Source organism: Bos javanicus, chromosome 2 (genome assembly GCF_032452875.1).
Source record: "Bos javanicus breed banteng chromosome 2, ARS-OSU_banteng_1.0, whole genome shotgun sequence".
NCBI classification, from domain to species: domain Eukaryota; kingdom Metazoa; phylum Chordata; class Mammalia; order Artiodactyla; family Bovidae; genus Bos; species Bos javanicus.
Genome location: NC_083869.1, coordinates 90,496,308 through 90,515,541, shown reverse-complemented (window position 1 = coordinate 90,515,541; position 19,234 = coordinate 90,496,308). Strand labels below are relative to the sequence as shown.

At 42.7% G+C, this 19,234-nt stretch overlaps 1 protein-coding gene across 1 annotated transcript in view; it reads right to left on the bottom strand.

Moving 5' to 3' along the window:
* Window positions 1-19,234, bottom strand: part of CDK15 (cyclin dependent kinase 15) — a 102,108-nt gene that overhangs the window by 9,056 nt on the left and 73,818 nt on the right. Inside the window, exons 11-12 of the mRNA XM_061381692.1 lie at window positions 11,637-11,685; window positions 7,608-7,747 (exon numbers count right to left, since the gene is read on the bottom strand). Coding sequence (XP_061237676.1) covers window positions 7,608-7,747; window positions 11,637-11,685 — 189 coding nt within the window. The remainder of the gene's footprint in view (window positions 1-7,607; window positions 7,748-11,636; window positions 11,686-19,234) is intronic.

The window sequence follows — 19,234 nt, the reverse complement described above, 5'->3', positions numbered from 1 at the left end:
TTATAATATGCAATTTTGTATCCCACTTTCTTTTAGCATAAACATTTCCATACTACTCTACACTCCTGCGAATTACCATTTTAAATGGTTACATAGTACTGTATGCTGAGTCAATATAATAATATCTATCCAACCAGTTCTTCTGTTGAATATTTAGTTTCTTTATTTAAAAAAAATTATAGACAACACTGCAATGAACATTTTTATGCATCTAGGGTTTTTTTTTTTCCCCTGTTCAATTGTTTCTTTGGATGATTTCCAGGAACCTAAGTATAAGGTTGAATGTTATTTTTATGGCTCCTGGTAGGTATGGCAAAATGCTTTGCAAAGGTTGCCCCAACTAAAACCACCGCCTGCAGAGAATCATCGTACTACAACCTTCCCAGCACAGGGAGTCATTAAGTTGAAGGGAAAAATAACTACTTTAACAGTTATTTGTATTTATTTAATCACTAGTTCGACTGCCTATTTATCCCACGTGTTAGTGTGCTCTTTTCATTTCCTTTGTGTAATTTGCTGTTTTATATGTTTGCCCAATTTTCTGTTGGATTTGATTCCTGATATTTTTCTGACAAAACTGAATAAGTAATGCTGCTGCCAAGTCGCTTCAGTTGTGTCCGACTCTGTGTGACCCCATAGATGGCAGCCCACCAGGCTCCGCCGTCCCTGGGATTCTCCAGGCAAGAACACTGGAGTGGGTTGCCATTTCCTTCTCCAATGCATGAAAGTGAAAAGTGAAAGTGAAGTCGCTCAGTCGTGTCTGACTCTTAGCGACCCCATGGACTGCAGCGTACCAGGCTCCTCCATCCATGGGCTTTTCCAGGCAAGAGTACTGGAGTGGGTTGCCATTTCCTTCTCCGAATAAGTAATAGTAAGGAAAAAATAATAACCACCACTGATTAAGAAATCTTAAAACCCAAGGGTGACTGTGTTATTCTCTACCACCACCCCACGCAAAAAAACCCCAACAAAACAAAACCCTAACAAAGACAAGATGACATTAAAGATTAAGGAAGAGATCAGGGGTTTGAGTCTTTATTAAAGATAAGATTGAGTCCTCTTAGTTGTGAGATATTAAATATGTTACCTGGGGGCATGTGACATCTTCCCTAGGATGAGGAGTGGAAGAGAGTGGCTTGGGAGGCTGACCTACAGTCAAATCTTGCCTCTCCCACTTACTAGCGGTGTAACTTTAAGTAATTGGACCCAATTTTTTAATATGTAATATTAGGAAAACAGCTCCATCCTTGCCAGTTACTATCTGAATGAGAATTTATGTAAAACACATAGATGTCCAAGAAATAGCAGACACTATTCTTCTTCTATGGGTGTTAGGGACTCATCCATATAATGAAGATACGGAACAGTGAGTCCCAAGATCCTTTTCTTGTCAAAAGGTCTCTGACTCCTTCCTGAAGCATTTATCTTTATTTGGAGATTCAGTTCATGATGCTAACAAATGTAACCAACTTAAGAGCTTGGTAGAGCTGAGGAACTTGGTTAAGTCAGATTTTTCCTACCAAGGCAACTCTACACAACACATAAGGCAAATCACAACCCAACAACTTGTATTCTAGTGTATTAAAATGGGCTGGGGACAACACTGAGCATGGAAGGTGGAGAAGTGTGTTATAGAGGATAACTTGCTTTTTAAGTACTGATTAGTGGAGGATTTAAAAAGTAGACAGAGTCAGTTCAGTTCAGTTGCTCAGTCATGTCTGACTCTTTGCAACCCCATGAATCGCAGCACACCAGGCCTCCCTGTCTGTCACCAACTCCTGGAGTTCACTCAAACTCATGTCCATCGAGTCGGTGATGCCATCCAGCCATCTCATCCTCTGTCGTCCCCTTCTCCTCCTGCCCCCAATCCCTCCCAGCATCAGAGTCTTTTCCAAACGGTGTAGACAGAGTAGTCTGAGTTAAATTACAAACTCCTAGAAACAGAATAGGATTGAGAGACTTGGCTTGGAATCTCCCTTCCCCACCAAACCCAGCCTCTAAACCCTGACCTGTGGAATGACAAAATATTCTGGTTAAACTTTGACTAGACTAGACAATAAAAACAATAAACAGAGTAAGATTTGATATCATTAGCACACAAACAGTTAAACTAAGCTTTTCTAGTACATGTTAAAGAATGTTTAAATTGAATGTCATTGCAAGAAGGCATACAGTGACAAAGAGTAAAACTTAGGATGGAATATGAGTCAGGATTGCACTATTTTAACAAAGAAGACACCTGTGGATGACATTAGATGGCATTCAGAGGAGGATGACTTTCCTCTCCCTGGATATCCTTCCTCCCCATCATCTTTCAGGGCTTCCCTGATCCTCAGTTGGTAAAGAATCTGCCTGCAATACAGGGGATCCCAGTTTGATTCCTGGGTTGGGAAGATCCCCTGGAGAAAGGATAGGCTACCCACTCCAGTATTCTGGCCTAGAGAATTCCATGGACTGTATAGTCCACAAGGTCACAAAGAGTTGGACACAACTGAGCGACTTTCACTTTATCATCTTTCAAGACCTCACCAACCCATCCTGGGCCTCTACAGCTGGAGTTTAATCTCGCCTCCTTTGAACTCCCAGAGCACTTCACACTTGGTCTATGGCTGTTTATCTTCTTGTCTCATTTCCTTAAGGACTGTAAGCTCTTTGAGGACAGAGTCTAAGACTAATTCATTTTTGTGTCCTTCAATCTCCTATCTAATCTTCAAGTGCTTAGTCGCTCAGTCTTGTATGACTCTTTGCAACTGCATGGACTGTAACCTGCCAGGCTCCTCTGTCCATGGGATTTTTCAGACAAGAATACTAGAGTGGGTTGCCATTTCCTTCTCCAGGGAATCTTCTCGACTCAAGGATTGAACCCGAGTCTCTTACATGTCTTGTATTAGCAGGTGGATTCTTTACCACCGAGCCACCAGTGAAGCCCCTCATATCTAATAGACCCTCAGCAAATCTTCCGTGAATGAAATAATGAATGAATGAAAATGAAAATAATCTTCCATGAATGAAAATAATTCTCCCACTCTGTTAGAAATCTGAGCCTATGGTGGGTTCATAGTCTCGAGATAAGCAGAATAGTTGGAATAGGTTCAGAATAGAATAATGAAACAAAATAATTAAAAGGTAAAAGAAACAGAATCTATATTGGGGGTTTGTGTATGTGGAGAGAGAGGTCAAGGGAACCCAGCTTTATAATATGATATTGAGGAACCTTCAAATATATTAAGGAGATATTATTAAAAGAAGGCTGGAAGTTCTTTTATTGGAGCAAAACAAAAAATTTCTCAGATTTTAAGGGGGCAAAATGAATAAGGCCTGCTGATGAATTACCAGAGTATAGATAGTAGAGTGATGTGATGAAGTGTTAGTTTCTCAGTCGAGTCCGACTCGTTGAGACCCCATGGACTGTAGTCTGCCAGGCTCCTCTGTCCATGGAATTCTCGAGGCAAGAATACTGGAGTGGGTTGCCATTTCCTTCTCCAGGGTAGAGGTCAATGCCATGCCTACAGGTACCAAAGTATGTGATGACAAAAAGGACTCTGGTAAATTGTTTTTGCAAAATTACTTGTGAAACAATTGCAAACTTTTAAGTTTTAATTTTTTTTAAGATGCTGAAACCTGTTTTAAAGGAGAAGGGGGATTTAGTCCAGGAAGGAATGGGAGAGGCTCAAGCCTGGGATTTGGAAAGCAAAATGGGACCAACCCACAGAAAGAGACAGCCTTTGATGTTCTGACGATCAAGGACCATGGCTTAAGCACCAGACTCTTAAATCACGTGGCATTTACTGCCCGAGATAAAAAAAAAAAAAAAAAAAACTTTTCTGGATCAGTGTCTGTGGTTCCAAATGGCTCCGTTCCAAAATTAGTTTTAACTTTCCAAGGGTAACATTTGGAAGCCTGGCAAGAACTGAGTGGAGCCAGTTTCTAGAAGGGGCAGCTTAATGATTTTCTACTCCCCTCACTTTCAAATTGTTAAGCAGCGTTCTTTTCCCAGAGCCCAAGTTCATGCTGAGGGCAAAGGGAATTAAACGAAGAAGCTGAACCTGCAGCTAAGATTAGAGAGTTGCCAAGGGCCTAATTTTAGGTCCTAGCTGCCCCAGCTGACGTCCTGCACTGCTGGCTCAGCTGTGAGGACCACAAGTGTGGCCATAAGCCGATGGCTGTGTGGGTACAACGTCTCCCCGGCCATCTGCAAAAGCAATTAGCTTGCTGTTGGGTGTGTTTTGAGAGAGACTACCAATAATTTCTCCTTCCACAAATGTTTCTTCAGGTGTTCAAGAGTCAATAAGGGAGGATGTCAGTGCTTGGCAGAAATTTCCACATGCTTGCCATTCTAGTAATCACGCTTTTCCACTTAAGATTGCTCTCCGAAGGAGAACTAAGCCTAGAATTCCTGGATTTTGTGACAAGTGACTCCTTCCCCTTCGATTTCTTCTGGCCATAAGCTTACTGGCACAGCCTCGGGACAGTGGTATCTGGGACCTCTCAGCTTCATGGAAACACACATGGATGGATAGGAACAGCCCTGGCGTTTGGGGGGCGGATTCGTGTGCCATGCTTTTGCTGGGATGTAGGCTGTCCTTCCACTCTTCTCACAGTTCCCAGACTCAGGCTTCATGCTTAAATCGTCAGAGGGCAGACAATAAGAGCTGGCATCTCCCAGATCAAAGGGGAAACAGAATATATTTTAAAGTGACAACTTTGTTATCCTGCAACCGGAATAAAGCCAGAATAATAAAATGATACAAATATAACCCACTAAGTGATTCCATACTGCCACCAGAGAGCAAAATTTCTTGCATAATTATGGCAGGGAAACTCTCTTTACAAAGCACTCACAAGAGTATATCTGACTTTTGCACAGTCCTTATGCCTGGAACAGCCTGCCCCTGGGATGGAGACTCTGGGTCCTTGAGGGTTGGGAACTGAGAGGACCCTTTGGTGCACCCTATCTGCAAAGGAGGCTCTTAATAAAGGCTCATTGCCATGAACAATGAAAACGTAGACTGGCACTGCCAGGCCAAGAGAGGGCACCCTTAGAAGACATGGTGACGTCATGTCACACGTGGTGGTGGCCACTGTTCTCAAGGTGCCCAAACTGGCTTCAGTGCTGCTCTCTCTTCCTCTGTTTTTCTTTCCAGTTTCTCTGGTAGTTAGTTGTGCTTTCCCCACCTTCTTGTCCACGTCCTATCTGTCAATCTGTATCTAAACCTGTTTCTGCACACTGCACCCCCACAAGCACGCGCGCGCGCACACACACACACGCACACACACACACACACACACACACAATCTGCCCCCCTTCCCCTGTCTCTTGGCGCTGGCCCTTTCATCTTCTCCCTTGGGGATTCGAGATGTCGCTGCAGGAAGTGCTTGTCGGCCGAGGCAGCAGCAGCAGAGCCCTGTGGCTTTGACAAACCTCATTTAATTGGGAGGAAGCCAGGAGAATTTGAAAGAACTGAAACATCCACGAAACTCCTTTTATCAGGCATAATTTAAACTCTGCATGGAAAAACCCCTATATGTATAAAGAAAAGTCAACTTCCCTCCTGCTGTGAGCACTCCTCATCTCCCCCCTTAGCGCAGGCAGGCTCCTGCAAGATTCCATCTTTTCATTTTTCTAAAAGTGTCAAAGTAGATTTGGGCTCTGTGGCTGGGTGAACAGAGAAGGAATACAGATGGGTCCCTCTCCTGTGCCCGTGTATGCACACACAGGCACACACACGTACAATGGAGCCCCTCTGTTGGTGGCTTTGCTTCAGATGACCAGGAAGAATCAAAACCCGAGTTTCTAACAAACACATCCCGTTTGCACAGTGATTGTTTCCTGCTAATTACTCTAAAGGAAAAGCTGGTACCCAGAAAACTCTGAAGGTCCTCATTAGTTCTCAGGACCTAGAATAATAAATCCTGGAGGAGGATTTATTTATATTTATTTATTTATATATGTCTCTCATGGGAGATATGTTGTTAAGTGGAGAGAAGGGGTGTGAATGTGTGTGTGCACACCCCCAGCGTGTATATTTGCATGAAGTGGGAGTTAGAAAAGTCCCAATCTCAAGAGGAGAAGGCTAAGAAGGGGGGATCTTGGGGCTCAGACTGGGAAGAGGGTATTGAGATGGGAGTGGGGGGTGGGGATAAAGCTTGGGAGGAGGTACCAAGAAGGGAGTAAGAATTGTTAAGTCGCCTGGAATGTCTCTTAGTCTACCCATTTGCCAAGCCGTGTCCCTCCCCTCCTTCCAAATTCCTCTCCGGAGTCACCTCCAGTCTCATCTGTCTTACCGGAGTTATTCTACAGCGGTTCCTCCGAGGACTGCCTTCAGTGCACACATATTCTCTGAACATCTGTAGCTGATTATGCACAGACTTTAGCTGTTTAGATATGATTTGTGCTAATATGTGTACGAGGGTGTCCTGTTTCCTCTTCCTCACCCTCTTTTCCTCCCACTTCATAGGCTCCTTGAGGTCAGGGACAAGCCTCCTTTTTCGCTCAAATGTTATAGCACTTAATATGTTCTCGACACTTAATGGCAACTTAATAAATACTGATGACCGATTTTTCTTACAGGGTTAAGTATGACATTAACCCTGGTTGTATGATTATGGTTATTTTTGGAGATTCTAAATGACTCACTTTAATAATAAAATACCTTGAGAAACCCCAAATTAAAAGCTTTGGACAGATGCAAAATCACATCCCAGATACTGTGGAGCTGTGCCTGCAAATCCTGGAGACATCAGTCAGACCCTGCATCTGAGCCTCTTGGACAGTAGTTCCTGACCACACCCCATCCCAGTTCCCTCCTCTCAGTCAGAGCCCCTACAACCTTCCTTAGCTTTCTTTTCTCTGGCTCAGGACTTCTAAAAACTGTTTTCACTTGATTGGTGGGTGTTTTGAAAGCAATCCCACCTAAGGAGGGTCCCAGGCAAACAGCCAGGGCCGTGGTTGCAGTACCCACAACCTCCGCACAGCCCTTCCTTGCCACATTCTGAGAAACATGAGGAGCGCTCCAGCCACATGACCCCTCAGCAGTTTTCAGATTTGGAGGATGACTTCAGGCCCAGGCAGCAAGGCTGATTTCAGAGTAACTTGTGCTTTCCGTGTGCATCCAGCCTGGGAGGATGCTCCCCGCTCCCCATGCCCCACCCGCACTTCCTTGGGCAGCATCAGATTTCCAATCAAGACAGGCCCAGCTCTCCTCCCCTGATGTATCCATGTCACCTATCATCTTACTCAACGGAAAGAGCAAAGGGGGTTGTTAGAAACTTTGGTTTGGCTTCTCCTGGCAGATGCTAGCGAAAGCAAACTCAAAGGCAACTTTCATCTCTTCTACTTTCTAGGTGTGTGTATAGGGGAAATGTTTGGATGGTTACAAGGAGGCCTGTGTCACCTCAACTCTCAACTTTTGAGTTTTAGAAAACCACAAACAAAACTTGGGCAAGACTTTGTCCCATCTTGCTTTTCCCAGCTCTAAGCATGTTTCTGGTTGCAAATTCTATGATTCTCCAGTGCTTCAAGAAAACAGACACCAAGACTTATGTGCGTCCATGTATACCCCACCCCCCGCCACCACACACATACACACACACACTCCTTCACTCACCATCTGGAAGCTGGTGCAGCTGAGCCGGCAGGACACTGAAATAATTGTGAACCAGCGCTTCCTGGGCTGAGACACGGTCTCTCGGAAAGCCCTTCAGCATTTGGGAGGCCAGATCTTCCGCTTCGGGAGCCCTGCCTAGCCTGGAAAAGTGAGAGAGACACAGAATTTCTCCAGAGGCCTCATTTCTGAAAAGTCAGGGGGGAAAGAAGAATAGTAAAGAAAAGAAGGTGGCTAGAAAAATTTCAGATAGATAGAGTTTTCCTGGGACTAGTAAAGTTGATGGCAATGGAAAAATAACCCCCACACTGAAACTGTTACCTGTCCTGTGACTAAGATGAAGGCAAAACTTCAGCATTCCATCATTCAGGCCCCAGCCCATCCCCTCCACGATGGCTCTGGGTACCCTGTATACATAAAAGACCTGAAAATTGTAATTATAGAAACAGAAATATATAATTAAGGATTCTTTCTTTGAGGGATACAGCAGCCCCTTGCAAGCAGAAAAGCCCAGTTGGAAATAGGCTCCAACGGTGGTGAGCACAGAATTCTGGAATGGGAGGAAGGAGAGAAGAGATCCTGGAAGGTGAAACTTGAGTGGGAAAAAAGGCTTGTTTACAGCATTTTTGAAGCTCAGCTCCCAGGGCTTTCTCTAAGAAGCTCTATTGGTTTCCCCTAAGATAGAGCATAAGCAAGAAAGATAATTAAATACCCAAATTACAGTAAGGACAAGTCCTCAAGTTGACCTTATGCTGAATTATAAATTTGGAGTAGAGCAAATCCATTAGTTGAGCAACTACTATGTAGGTGGTTGGATCTGGGAGATACAGGAATGCTCTCTTCTGGCAGCTTAATCCAGTAGAGGAATCAGACACTAATTAAATGGTCATACAGATGCATAAACACAACTGTGAAGAAGGTCCAGATACTTGACTTAGGAGGGGGTCAGGGAAGACTCTCCTGAGGAAGCAGCATTTGGGCTGAGAACTGAGGATCTGGGGCGGGGGAGGGGCAGGTGTTGCAGACCCCCAGCGTGAGATGGAGAAAAGTGATTTTAAAGAAAGAAAGAAAGAAAGAAAGGCCAGCTGGTGGGCCTGGGATAAAGAGAAGACGGGCTTGCTATGAAGCCATGGAGAGTGGCAGGGGCTGACCCTGCAAGCCCGGTGGGTCTTCATGCTTCCTATTTACTTACAAAGTCTGAAAGTCTTTGCTAATCTAGTGCCAATCATTCAAGTACACCCATCTCTAGAGGCCACAGACAGGTTTACAAGTGGAAAGCACAAGACAGAAAACTGCTGATTCTGAGAGGCAGTTAGCTGCAGAACTAATGCCTGACTTTCAGAACTAAGTTGCATTGCCATGCAACTCCTCAAATAAACAAAAACAGATGGGCTTTCTTAATGCTGAATGTACACACCAACCTGAAGTCATCAACAGATACCCTTTCCTCCCCAGGTACCATGATGCAGCGATGCTGGAAGCCCTGACCCTGACTTGGAATTTGCCTAATTTTTGCATAAGATTTGCATAAAAACTCAGGTATTTGATTCCCATGACATAAAGCTGTTTCTGCAACCAGAGAACTTTACTCTCAAACTCAAGAGTAATTGCTTCACAGACTTAAGGCAGAGAAGAAATTTTCAAACCCCCAGTCCTTGCAAATTTCCAGGCCAGTAAGGAGAGAAGGGAACCAGAGGTGGAGGCTGGTTTAAGAGACTGTAACCCAAAGGGTTGGCGGATATTTTCTCTATCACGGGTGTCCTGCCCAGGCACAGGTTTTCAGGTCAATGAAATAGGAGTCTGGAGTGGGTAAGCGGGTACAAATCAGTAGGACTCAGTATCAGTCTCAAAGGAGAATCAGGGGAAATCTTCTGAAAAAATTTTTAGGCAGTCCATTTTCACTATAGGATGGTGGAGTTGGATATGTGCTCAAACCAGGGCATCCGTCCTAATGTTAGTCCCCTTTCCACGACAAAACCCTTCTCAAAACCAAGAGTTTTCTCATGTGATAATCTAGGCCAGTGCTGTCTAACAAAACTTCTGGTGATGATGAACTAAGTAGCTTCAGTCATGTCCAGCTCTTTGTGACTCCATGGACTGTAGCTTGCCAGGCTCCTCTGTCCATGGGATTCTCTAGGCAAGAATACTGGAGTGGGTTGCCATGTCCTTCTCCAGGGGATCTTCCTGACTCAGAGATTGAACCCACGTCTCTTGTGTCTCCTGCACTGGCAGTCAAGTTCTCCTATTGCCAGTGCCACCTGCTCCATGATGATGGAAATAGTCTATTTTTGCCCCATCTCATATGGTAACCACTACTCACGTGTGCCTAGTGAGCCCTTCAAATGTGGCTAGTGCAACTGAGCAACTCATTTTGTTTTTTTGAATTGAAGTATAACTGATTTACAATTGCACTTGTTTGAGGTGTATAGCATTGTGATTCAGTCTGGGGGGTTTTCTTTTGACGATTTTACTCCATTCTAGTTTATTACAAGATATTGGATATAATTTCTCATGCTATACAATCAATCTGTAGAGTAACTCAATTTTTTATCTAACTTTAAATAATTTAAATTGAAATAGTCACATGTGGTTAGTGGTTATGGTATGAGATAGCGCATCTCTAGACATTACTCCTTACTCTGAGAATCTGAGCAAAGACAGTCTGAGCTAAGGCAGCTGGGCTAAGGCAGAGGTGTTGCGTACTGTCAGAAAAGCCAGAGGGATATTGGGCCAATCCAAGTCCCACTCAGCCTGGAAGGAAAGGCTGGTAGGGTAACTGCGGGGGGCTTGCAGCAATGTTCCTGCCATGCGACGGTTCCAAGAGCAGCAGCATAGAGTAGTAAGATGGTGTGCAGGTTTGGAGCTACCATTATTTTGGAAGCCAGTGGTGAAATGGAAGAAAGCCACAGGACAGCACTAAAGTCCAGATTTCTCTAGCTAGGGGTTGGGGAGCCTGACTATGCTAGCAAGAGAAAGTTTGCGCTTCTTGGATGAAATGATAAACAGCAGTTCCCTGGAACCTGTCTCCAAACAGGAGAGTTTCAGGTGATATAGTGCATTTGAAAATAAGAGTGGAGCGCGGGGATACCCTGGGGAGAATCGTCCCTCCCAAAAAAAGATCCTTTGCTAGTCCACAGTTCTGTGTTCCGACCTATTTTACTCTTTGTGCTCTGATATTCACTCTCTATGAGGCTTTTTTAAAGCACATGAACAGTAACTATGAAAAAAAAAAAAATCAAACAAACTTTGGCTGGGTTAAACCCTACCACATTTTCAGGGAAGGACAGCGTTCAAACGTTCTGTTGGGATGTCTTTCCCTTCTCCCCACCTGCGAGAGTGTGTTTTTCTTTGACATTTGAGCTCCTTTCCCCTGTCTCTGATGTTTTCCTCACTGCCCTTTTTGCCTCCTCACTGAAGCAAAAAGAACAGAGCCTTGGCTAATTACTCTCAGATCAAATAATACTGGTTATTGTAATTGGTCATTGTCCGAAAACACTGAGTTCTTCTTAGCCCTGAGGTTGCCTGGCACAGCTTAGTTAGCTAACTATTCCGGGAATGTCTCTATTATCTGTTTTACTTTGCAAAAGAAACTAGGGATTTGTTGAAAGCTGGTAATAAAAGTCTGCCCTGGTCTGAGCTGAGACTGCGTAGAGAGGGCCTGGGAAAGCATGACCTCCATGAATCACGTTGCCCCCCTCTTCCAATAGCCACTCAATGATGTTATTTGGTTTCTCTGTGTCGAAGAATAATAAACCCACGAGGTTTTCTTACAGGCCAACACTCCCTCGTTCTCAGGGCCTCGGGCATGGTTGAGGGGCACAAAACAATTTTAATGACCAAACTCACTGAAAGTAAAATGGTTCATAGAGAAAAACTAACAGACTCACAGGTGGCTGCCTCTTCAAGAGGCATCTTCATGGGGTTTGGGCCCCCAGATCAAGGTGCTCAGGGGCTGAGTGTTCAGTGGACTGAGGCTGAGTGAAATGTCCCTTCAGCCCTGCTGAAAGGTAAGCTTTCCAAGGCAGTTCTTACCTGTTAAAGACATTCTGAAGGCTCTGAGGCTTAGGCAGTGGGAACCATTCTGAAAAACATACACGGACATGTTAAAAGACAAAAACAATCCTAAAATCCTGTTGCCAAAAATACTATTAAAATTCTAAACGCTCCTCTTGGCTTTGGGTAAGACAGAATCCAGTCATCAGATGGGCAAACTAAATGACATTAAGGGCTTGTCTCCCTCTGAAATTTTATGATTCTGTGGATGGTCACTATTCTGGGTTGAATTGTGTCCTTCTCCCAAATTCATATGCCAAAGTCCTAGCCCCAAATACCTCAGAATTGGGCTTTATTTTGACATAGGATTGTTATAGATATAATTAATTAAGATGAGGTCATTAGAGTGGGCTTTAATTCAATATGACCGGGGTCCAAATAAAAAGGGAAGCTTTGGATACAGACATGGACATGTATGGAGGAAGACAAAGACAATATGAAGAGACAGAAGGAGACAGCCATTTACAAGCCAAGAAGAGAGGCCTGAACAAATCCTTTTGTCAGAGCCTCGAAGGAAGGAATCCTGACAACACCTCAGCTTCATATCTAGCCTCCAGAGTGTGAGACAATACATTTCCATGGCTTAAGCCACTCAGTTTGTGGCACTTCGTTATGGCATTCCTAGCAAACTAAACTAATACAGTCACAATACTCGACATCTGGTGTGTGAACACGTGTGAGTGCTGGGAGAACACACAGGTAATCGTGAGAAACTTGCCCACTCTTACCAAGCTTATAATTCATTTGAGAAAACAAAAGTGCTCCCCTCCAAGAAAATTCATGTGACAAGTGAGGCGGCAAAGTCTCAAAGACTCAAAAACGGTAAAAAGGAATGGGACTAATTTTATATGTCACGTACAGTATACTTCACGTACAGAAGTGAATCCTGGCTTGAATAATCCAACATGGATGATAATAAGATTTTTAATTTTCATTGGAGCACTCCTTACTACATTTACATGTGGATGCATGGTTTTCTTTTTTTTTTTTGTATTGACACTGTTTAATCCAAAATGAAATCTATAAAAGGAGATGACTTTGTATTCATTCAAGAAATACTATTAAATGCTTACTCTGTGTAAAGTGATAAAAGGGGCTGCAATGACACAAGCTGGGGCTGCTTCAATCCTATTTCTGACTCCAAATTGAGAAAAGAGTATTTCAACTCTCATCCACAATTATATCTTTGCTTTATACTTTCCTTGGGTCTGAAATGTAATCATTTTGGTTTTAAAAGTTTTCTTCTTCCAACTCTTATAGGATTGGGATACACCAAGACTGTTTATTCAAAAAAGAATCTAATGTAGCGGGCAAAAAATGGTTTTGATAATACCAACCTATTGGTGTCTGTAAGTGTACAGAAAAGAACCCAGGAAGACCACTCACCTGATTGTGATAATGGTTATGGGGGCTTACCCTATTCACTTCTACGCTTATTTTCTTACATTTATTTTTAAACAAAAATCACATATTACTGTGTAACTTCAAAAGGAAGTTCAATTAAAGATGGACTTTATGGTGTTAAGAGTTGGGGAGTGAGAGGCATGATCAAAGAACATGATTTAAGCTGAGTTTTCAAGATCAGATACAATCAAATGTGAGCCACTTGGGAGATTGAGCTTGACCTCTGTGCACTGCCATGTGTGAAACAAATCACTAGTGGGAAGCTGCAGTATAGCACAGGAACTCGGCTCAGTGCTCTGTGCTGACCTAGAGGGGTGGAGTGGGGGGCTGGGGCTAGGAGGGAGGTCCAAAATGGAGATCTATGCATACAAATAGCTGATTCAGTTCATTGTACAGTGGAGACTTAACACAACATTATAAAGCAAGGATACCTTCCCCACTCAAAGAAAAGTGAGCCACTGTGCTGTCATTTTACAGTCCCAGGTGGGCACTAAGGGAAGTCCTTGTCTAAACTGGTTATTTACTTTCTCTCGGGTGATTGTGCCCAAATTCAAATAACCAGTAAAGATCAGAATACCTGGCATTCATTCAGAACGTTCATTTCCAAACCACTTTCTGCTGCCTATTAATAGTTTTCCCTGGCCAAACAAAATTAAAATATGTCCTCACCAGTCATATCTCAATTTCCAATCAGTGTAGTGAAATCCAGTTCAAAGCTTTCCCATGTTGTATTTATCCCTTAGATGAGCCCTAGGTGCTGGGGTTTGGGTATTTAGTTTTTTAATACAATTGCTGGCTTTAGTATTCTTGTTGAGCATGGATTTGAAACTGCTGCTTCAGGTTCATGGAGACCTTAAGCAAGACATTTTCACTATGGCCAGCCTGTTTCTGTACCTCAAGTTGGAAGTCATAGTCACCTCACAAGGACAAAGTGATTTGTTGAATTTATGGATATATTAAGATAATGAATGGAATGTGCTGGCCTCAGCATTAAACAAAATAAATCCTCTTGGCTTTTCCTTCTTTCTCTTCCTTTGAAAAGCGATGGGAAATGTAAACTGTATGTAGTTGGGACTCTGACTTGTGTTTTGAATCCACACTAATGCCACAAGATCAAACCAGTCAATTCTAAAGGAGATCGACCCTGAATATTTGTTGGAGGACTGAGGCTAAAGCTGAAGTTCTAATAATTTGGCCACCTGAGGTGAAGAAGAGCCGACTCATTGGGAAAGACCCTGATGCTGGAAATGACTGAGGGCAGAAAGAGAGGGGGACGACAGAGGATGAGATGGTTGGATAGATCATCGACTCAATGGACATGATTTGAGCAAACTCTGGGAGATGGTGAAGGACAGGAAGCCTGGCCTGCTGCAGTCCATGAGGTTGCAAAGAGTTGGACACAACTTGGTGACTGAGCAACAACACGCCACTTAACCAGCTGTGTGACTTGAGGGTGTTGCTCACTGGGTCTCAGTTTTCCCATCTGTAGAAAGGAGACAATTAGAGCTCCTACTGCATGGGGTTATTGTGAGAATTAGAACAGTGAGTGTAGTATAAGTATTTCCTTACCCTTTGCTGCTTTTCTTTCTGCCTCTTTCTCTCATGTGGCATATCACATCTTTCTCTTTCCTCCCAGGTATCTCTGCCTTATTGTTCTCCTTGGAAACCCATAACTTGCTGTTTCAGTCTACTGAAATTCTAATGTGTTCCGAGCTTGAGTTCTTACAAGCCTGGCTTAATTTCTGAGTCTTTGGTGTGGGCCGGAGGTGTGTGCCTTAGCTTTGTGGTGTAGCAACATGAACACAGCCTGGGCTCACACATCTCCTTTCTGCCACTTCTGAGCTCTGGGGTTTGGGGGAAATTACTCCACCTCTACAGTTAAGTGACTCAGAAGTTTCTCATCTGTAAAGTTGGAACCCTTTTCCAGATGCCTGGGAGGATAAGACAAGATTAAGCACTTGGCCTGTAGTAGGTGCTCAATCAACATCAGTCTTATTTCTTTTACTTTTTCTCCTTGGTTCTACCTTTCATTTTGAAGAGACACCTAGTCTCACACAGTGGTCCTCAAGCCAAGCAGCACACTAGCATCACCTGGGAGAGTTTTTAACCAAAAGGAAGCCTCAGCTTCACCCCACAGAGCCTGCGTCAATGAGCCTTGGGAGGCCCACATCGGTCCATTATTGTGTTATGATGATATTTAATGGGGTCTTCCCAGGTGGCGCTAGTGATAAGAACCCACCTGCAATGTGGGAGACATAAGAGACACAGGTTCAATTCCTGGGTTGGAAAGATTCCTTGGAGGAGGGCATGGCAACCCATTCCAGTACTCTTGCCTGGAGAATCCCATGGACAGAGGAGCCTGGTGGTCTACAGCGCATGGGGTCACAAAATGTTGGACACAACTGAAGTGACTTAGCACACACAAATGCACAACGTTTAATGACCTCCAGATGTTTATAGAGTAGCACTAAATGAAGGAGAGGACACTGGTCTAGTAAGGAGGGCAGGGTGGACCACTCACCAGCAACTCCCACACACTTCTCTGAGGCCCATTTCCTTACGTGGGCTTGTGAAAATTCAACTAATCAATGGACATAAAAATTACCGAACATCATGTCTGATGCCTACTTCACATGTTTTTCAAGGATGTGAAAAAGGAAGCATTATGAGAGAAAAATCAGCCCCTAAAAAGTAGAGGATGACTTGTAGGAGTGGCCCCAGGAGGCCATGACACAACATTGAACTTAAAGTTCTGTGTCTTGTGTAGACTGGGCTTGACTCTCTCCCCACATCTCTTCTGTAGCTACGTGAGCCCATAAAGAGGGGCTGAGGGGTCCAGGGTCAGCCAGGTTGCTGTTATAAAGGCAAGCCCTGTGCCTGTCTGTGGCCAGCCCTCCACGCTTATGCAGATAATTTGCTGCTGAGTGACCTTGCCTTGCCCCCATTGATTTTTCCCAGTAGTTAAACTGCAAGCGATCAATGAGAGAGTGATCCGCAAACAGTCATTTTCAGTTCAGTTCAGTCGCTCAGTCATGTCCGACTCTGCGACCCCATGAACCGCAGCATGCCAGGCCTCCCTGTCCATCACCAACTCCCGGAGTTTACCCAAGCTCATGTCCATTGAGTTGGTGATCAAACCATCTCATCCTCTGTCATCCCCTTCTTCTCCTGCCCTCAATCTTTCCCAGCATCAGGGTCTTTTCCAATGAGTCAGCTCTTCACATTAGGTGGCCAAATTATTGGAGTTTCAGCTTCAACATCAATCCTTCCAATGAACACCTGGACTGATTTCCTTTAGGATGGACTGGTTAGATCTCTTTGCAGTCCAAGGGACTCTCAAGAGTCTTCTCCAACACCACCGCTCAAAAGCATCAATTCTTTGGCACTCAGCTTTCTTTATAGTCCAACTCTCATATCCGTACATGACTACTGGAAAACAGTCATTTTATCCAATGCCATTTCAAGACAAGTCTGTTTCTCTGGTTTCAATAACCTTTCAAATCATAGATCTGTAGGTAGCTTATTATCCTTTTCCTTCCAAAGATGATGGTAAATCATTAGACCATATTCTTCTCCATCTCCCTGGTGACTCAGAGGTAAAGCCTCTACCTACAATGTGGGAGACCCAGGTTTGATCCCTGGGTCACAAAGATCCCCTGGAGAAGGAAATGGCAACCCACTCTAGTACTCTTGCTTGGAAAATTCCATGGGCTACAATCCATGGGGTCACAAAGAGTCGGACACGGCTGAATGACTTCACTTTCACTTTTCTTTCCTCCATCTCCTCCTTCTGCAGTTCTCTTTAAAGGAGTTCTCCTTTGAGTTCAATTGGAATTTGAGGCAGGAGGAGCAAAGTACATTGCAAGAGGCAAGTTTGAAAGTTGAATATTTTCTTTAAGAAGATAAACAAAATTGACAAACCACTAGCCAGACTCATCAAGAAAAAAAGGGAGAAAAATCAAATCAACAAAATTAGAAATTAAAAAGGAGAGGTTACAACAGACAATGCAGAAATACAAATGATCATAGGAGAATATTATGAGCAACCATATGCTAATAAAATAGACAACCTAGAGGAAATGGATAGATTCTTAGAAAAGTTCAACCTTCTAAGACTGAACCAGGAAGAAACAGAAATTATGAACAAGCCAATTACAAAGTCAAAACTGTGATCAAAAATCTCCCAAAAAACAAAAACCCAGGGCCAGATGGCTTCAGAATTCATAGGGGAATTCTATGAAACATTTTTCTGAAATTCTTCTAAGAAATTGCACAGGAAGAAACACTTCCAAACACATTCTACACCACAATCACCCAGATTCTGGCCACAATCACCCAGATACCAAAAGCAGGCAAAGACAACAAAAAAGTAAGTTATAGGCCAATATCACTGATAAACATAGATGCAAAAATCCTCAACAAAATTCTAGCAAACAGAATTCAACAACATGTTAAAAAGCTCATACACCATGATCAAGCTGGGTTTATTCCAGGGATGCAAGAATTCTTCAGTATATGCAAATCAATCAATGTGATACAGCATATTAACAAATTGAAAGATAAAAACCATATGATCATCTCAATACATGCAGAAAAAGCCTTCAATAAAATTCAGCACCCAATTATGATTAAAACATTTCAAAAAATGGGCATAGATGGAACCTACCTCAACAGAGTAAAGGCCAGATATGATAAACCCACAGCAAACATTATTCTCAATGGTGAAAAACTAAAAGCATTCCCTCTAAGATCAGGGACAAGACAAGGGTGTCCACTCTCACTACTATTATTCAACATAGTTTTGGAAGTCCTAGCTATGACAATTAGAAGAAAAAGAAATAAAAGGAATCCAGATCAGAAAAGAAGTAAACTCTTACTGTTTGCAGATGACATGATACCATACATAGAAAACCCTGAAGAAACTATCATGAAATTACTAGAGCTAATCAGTGAAATCAGCAGTCATGGGATACAAGGTCAATACACAGAAATCACTTGCACACCTATATACTAACAATGAAAAATCAGAAAGAGAAATTAAGGAATCAATCCCATTCACCACTGCAACAACAACAAATATCTAGGAAAACAATCTACCTAAGGAGAAAAAAGAACTACATACAAAAAATTATAAGACACTGGTGAAAGAAATCAAAGTTGTCATAAACCGATGGAGAAATATTCCATGTTCCTGGGTAGGAAGAATCAATATTGTGAAAATGACTATACTACCAAATGCAATCTACAGAGTCAATGTGATTCCTATCAAATTACCAATGGCATTTTTCACAGAACTAGAACAAAAAATTTCACAATTCATATTGAAGCACAAAAGATTCCAAGTAGCCAAAGCAGTCTTGAGAAAGAAGAATGGAGCTGGAGGAATCAACCTTCCTGACTTCAGACTATACTACAAAGCTACAGTCATCAAGACAGTATGGTACTGGCATAAAAACAGAAATACAGACCAATGGAAGAAGACAGAGAACCCAGAGATAAACCCATGCACCTATGGGTACCTTATTTTTGACAAAGGAAGCAAGAATATACATTGGGGCAAAGATACCCTTTTCAATAAGTGTGCTGGGAAAACTGGACAGCTACATGCAAAAGAATGAAATTAGAACACTTCTTAATGCCATACACAAAGATAAACTCAAAATGGATTAAAGACCTAAATGTAAGCCCAGAAACTATAAAACTCATAGAAAACATAAGCGGAACACTCAATGACATAAATCAAAGCAAGATCTTCTATGACCCACCTCCTAGACTAATGAAAATAAAAACAAAAATAAATAAGTGGGACCTAATTAAACGTAAAAGCTTTTGCACAGCAAAGGAAACTATAGACAAGGTGAAAATACAACCCTTAGAATGGGAGAAAATAAGAGCAAAGGAAACAACTGACAAATAATTAATTTCCAAAATATACAAGCTCATACAATTCAATATCAGTAAAACAAACAATTCAATCAAAAAGTGGGAAAAACACCTAAACAGACTTTTCTCCAAAGAAGACATACAGATGGATAACAAATAAATGAAAAGATGCTTAACATCACTTATTATTAAATAAATGAAAATCAAAACTATAATGAGATATCACTTCACCCCTGTCAGAATGGCCATCATCAAAAAGTCTACAAACAATAAATGCTAGAGACAGTGGA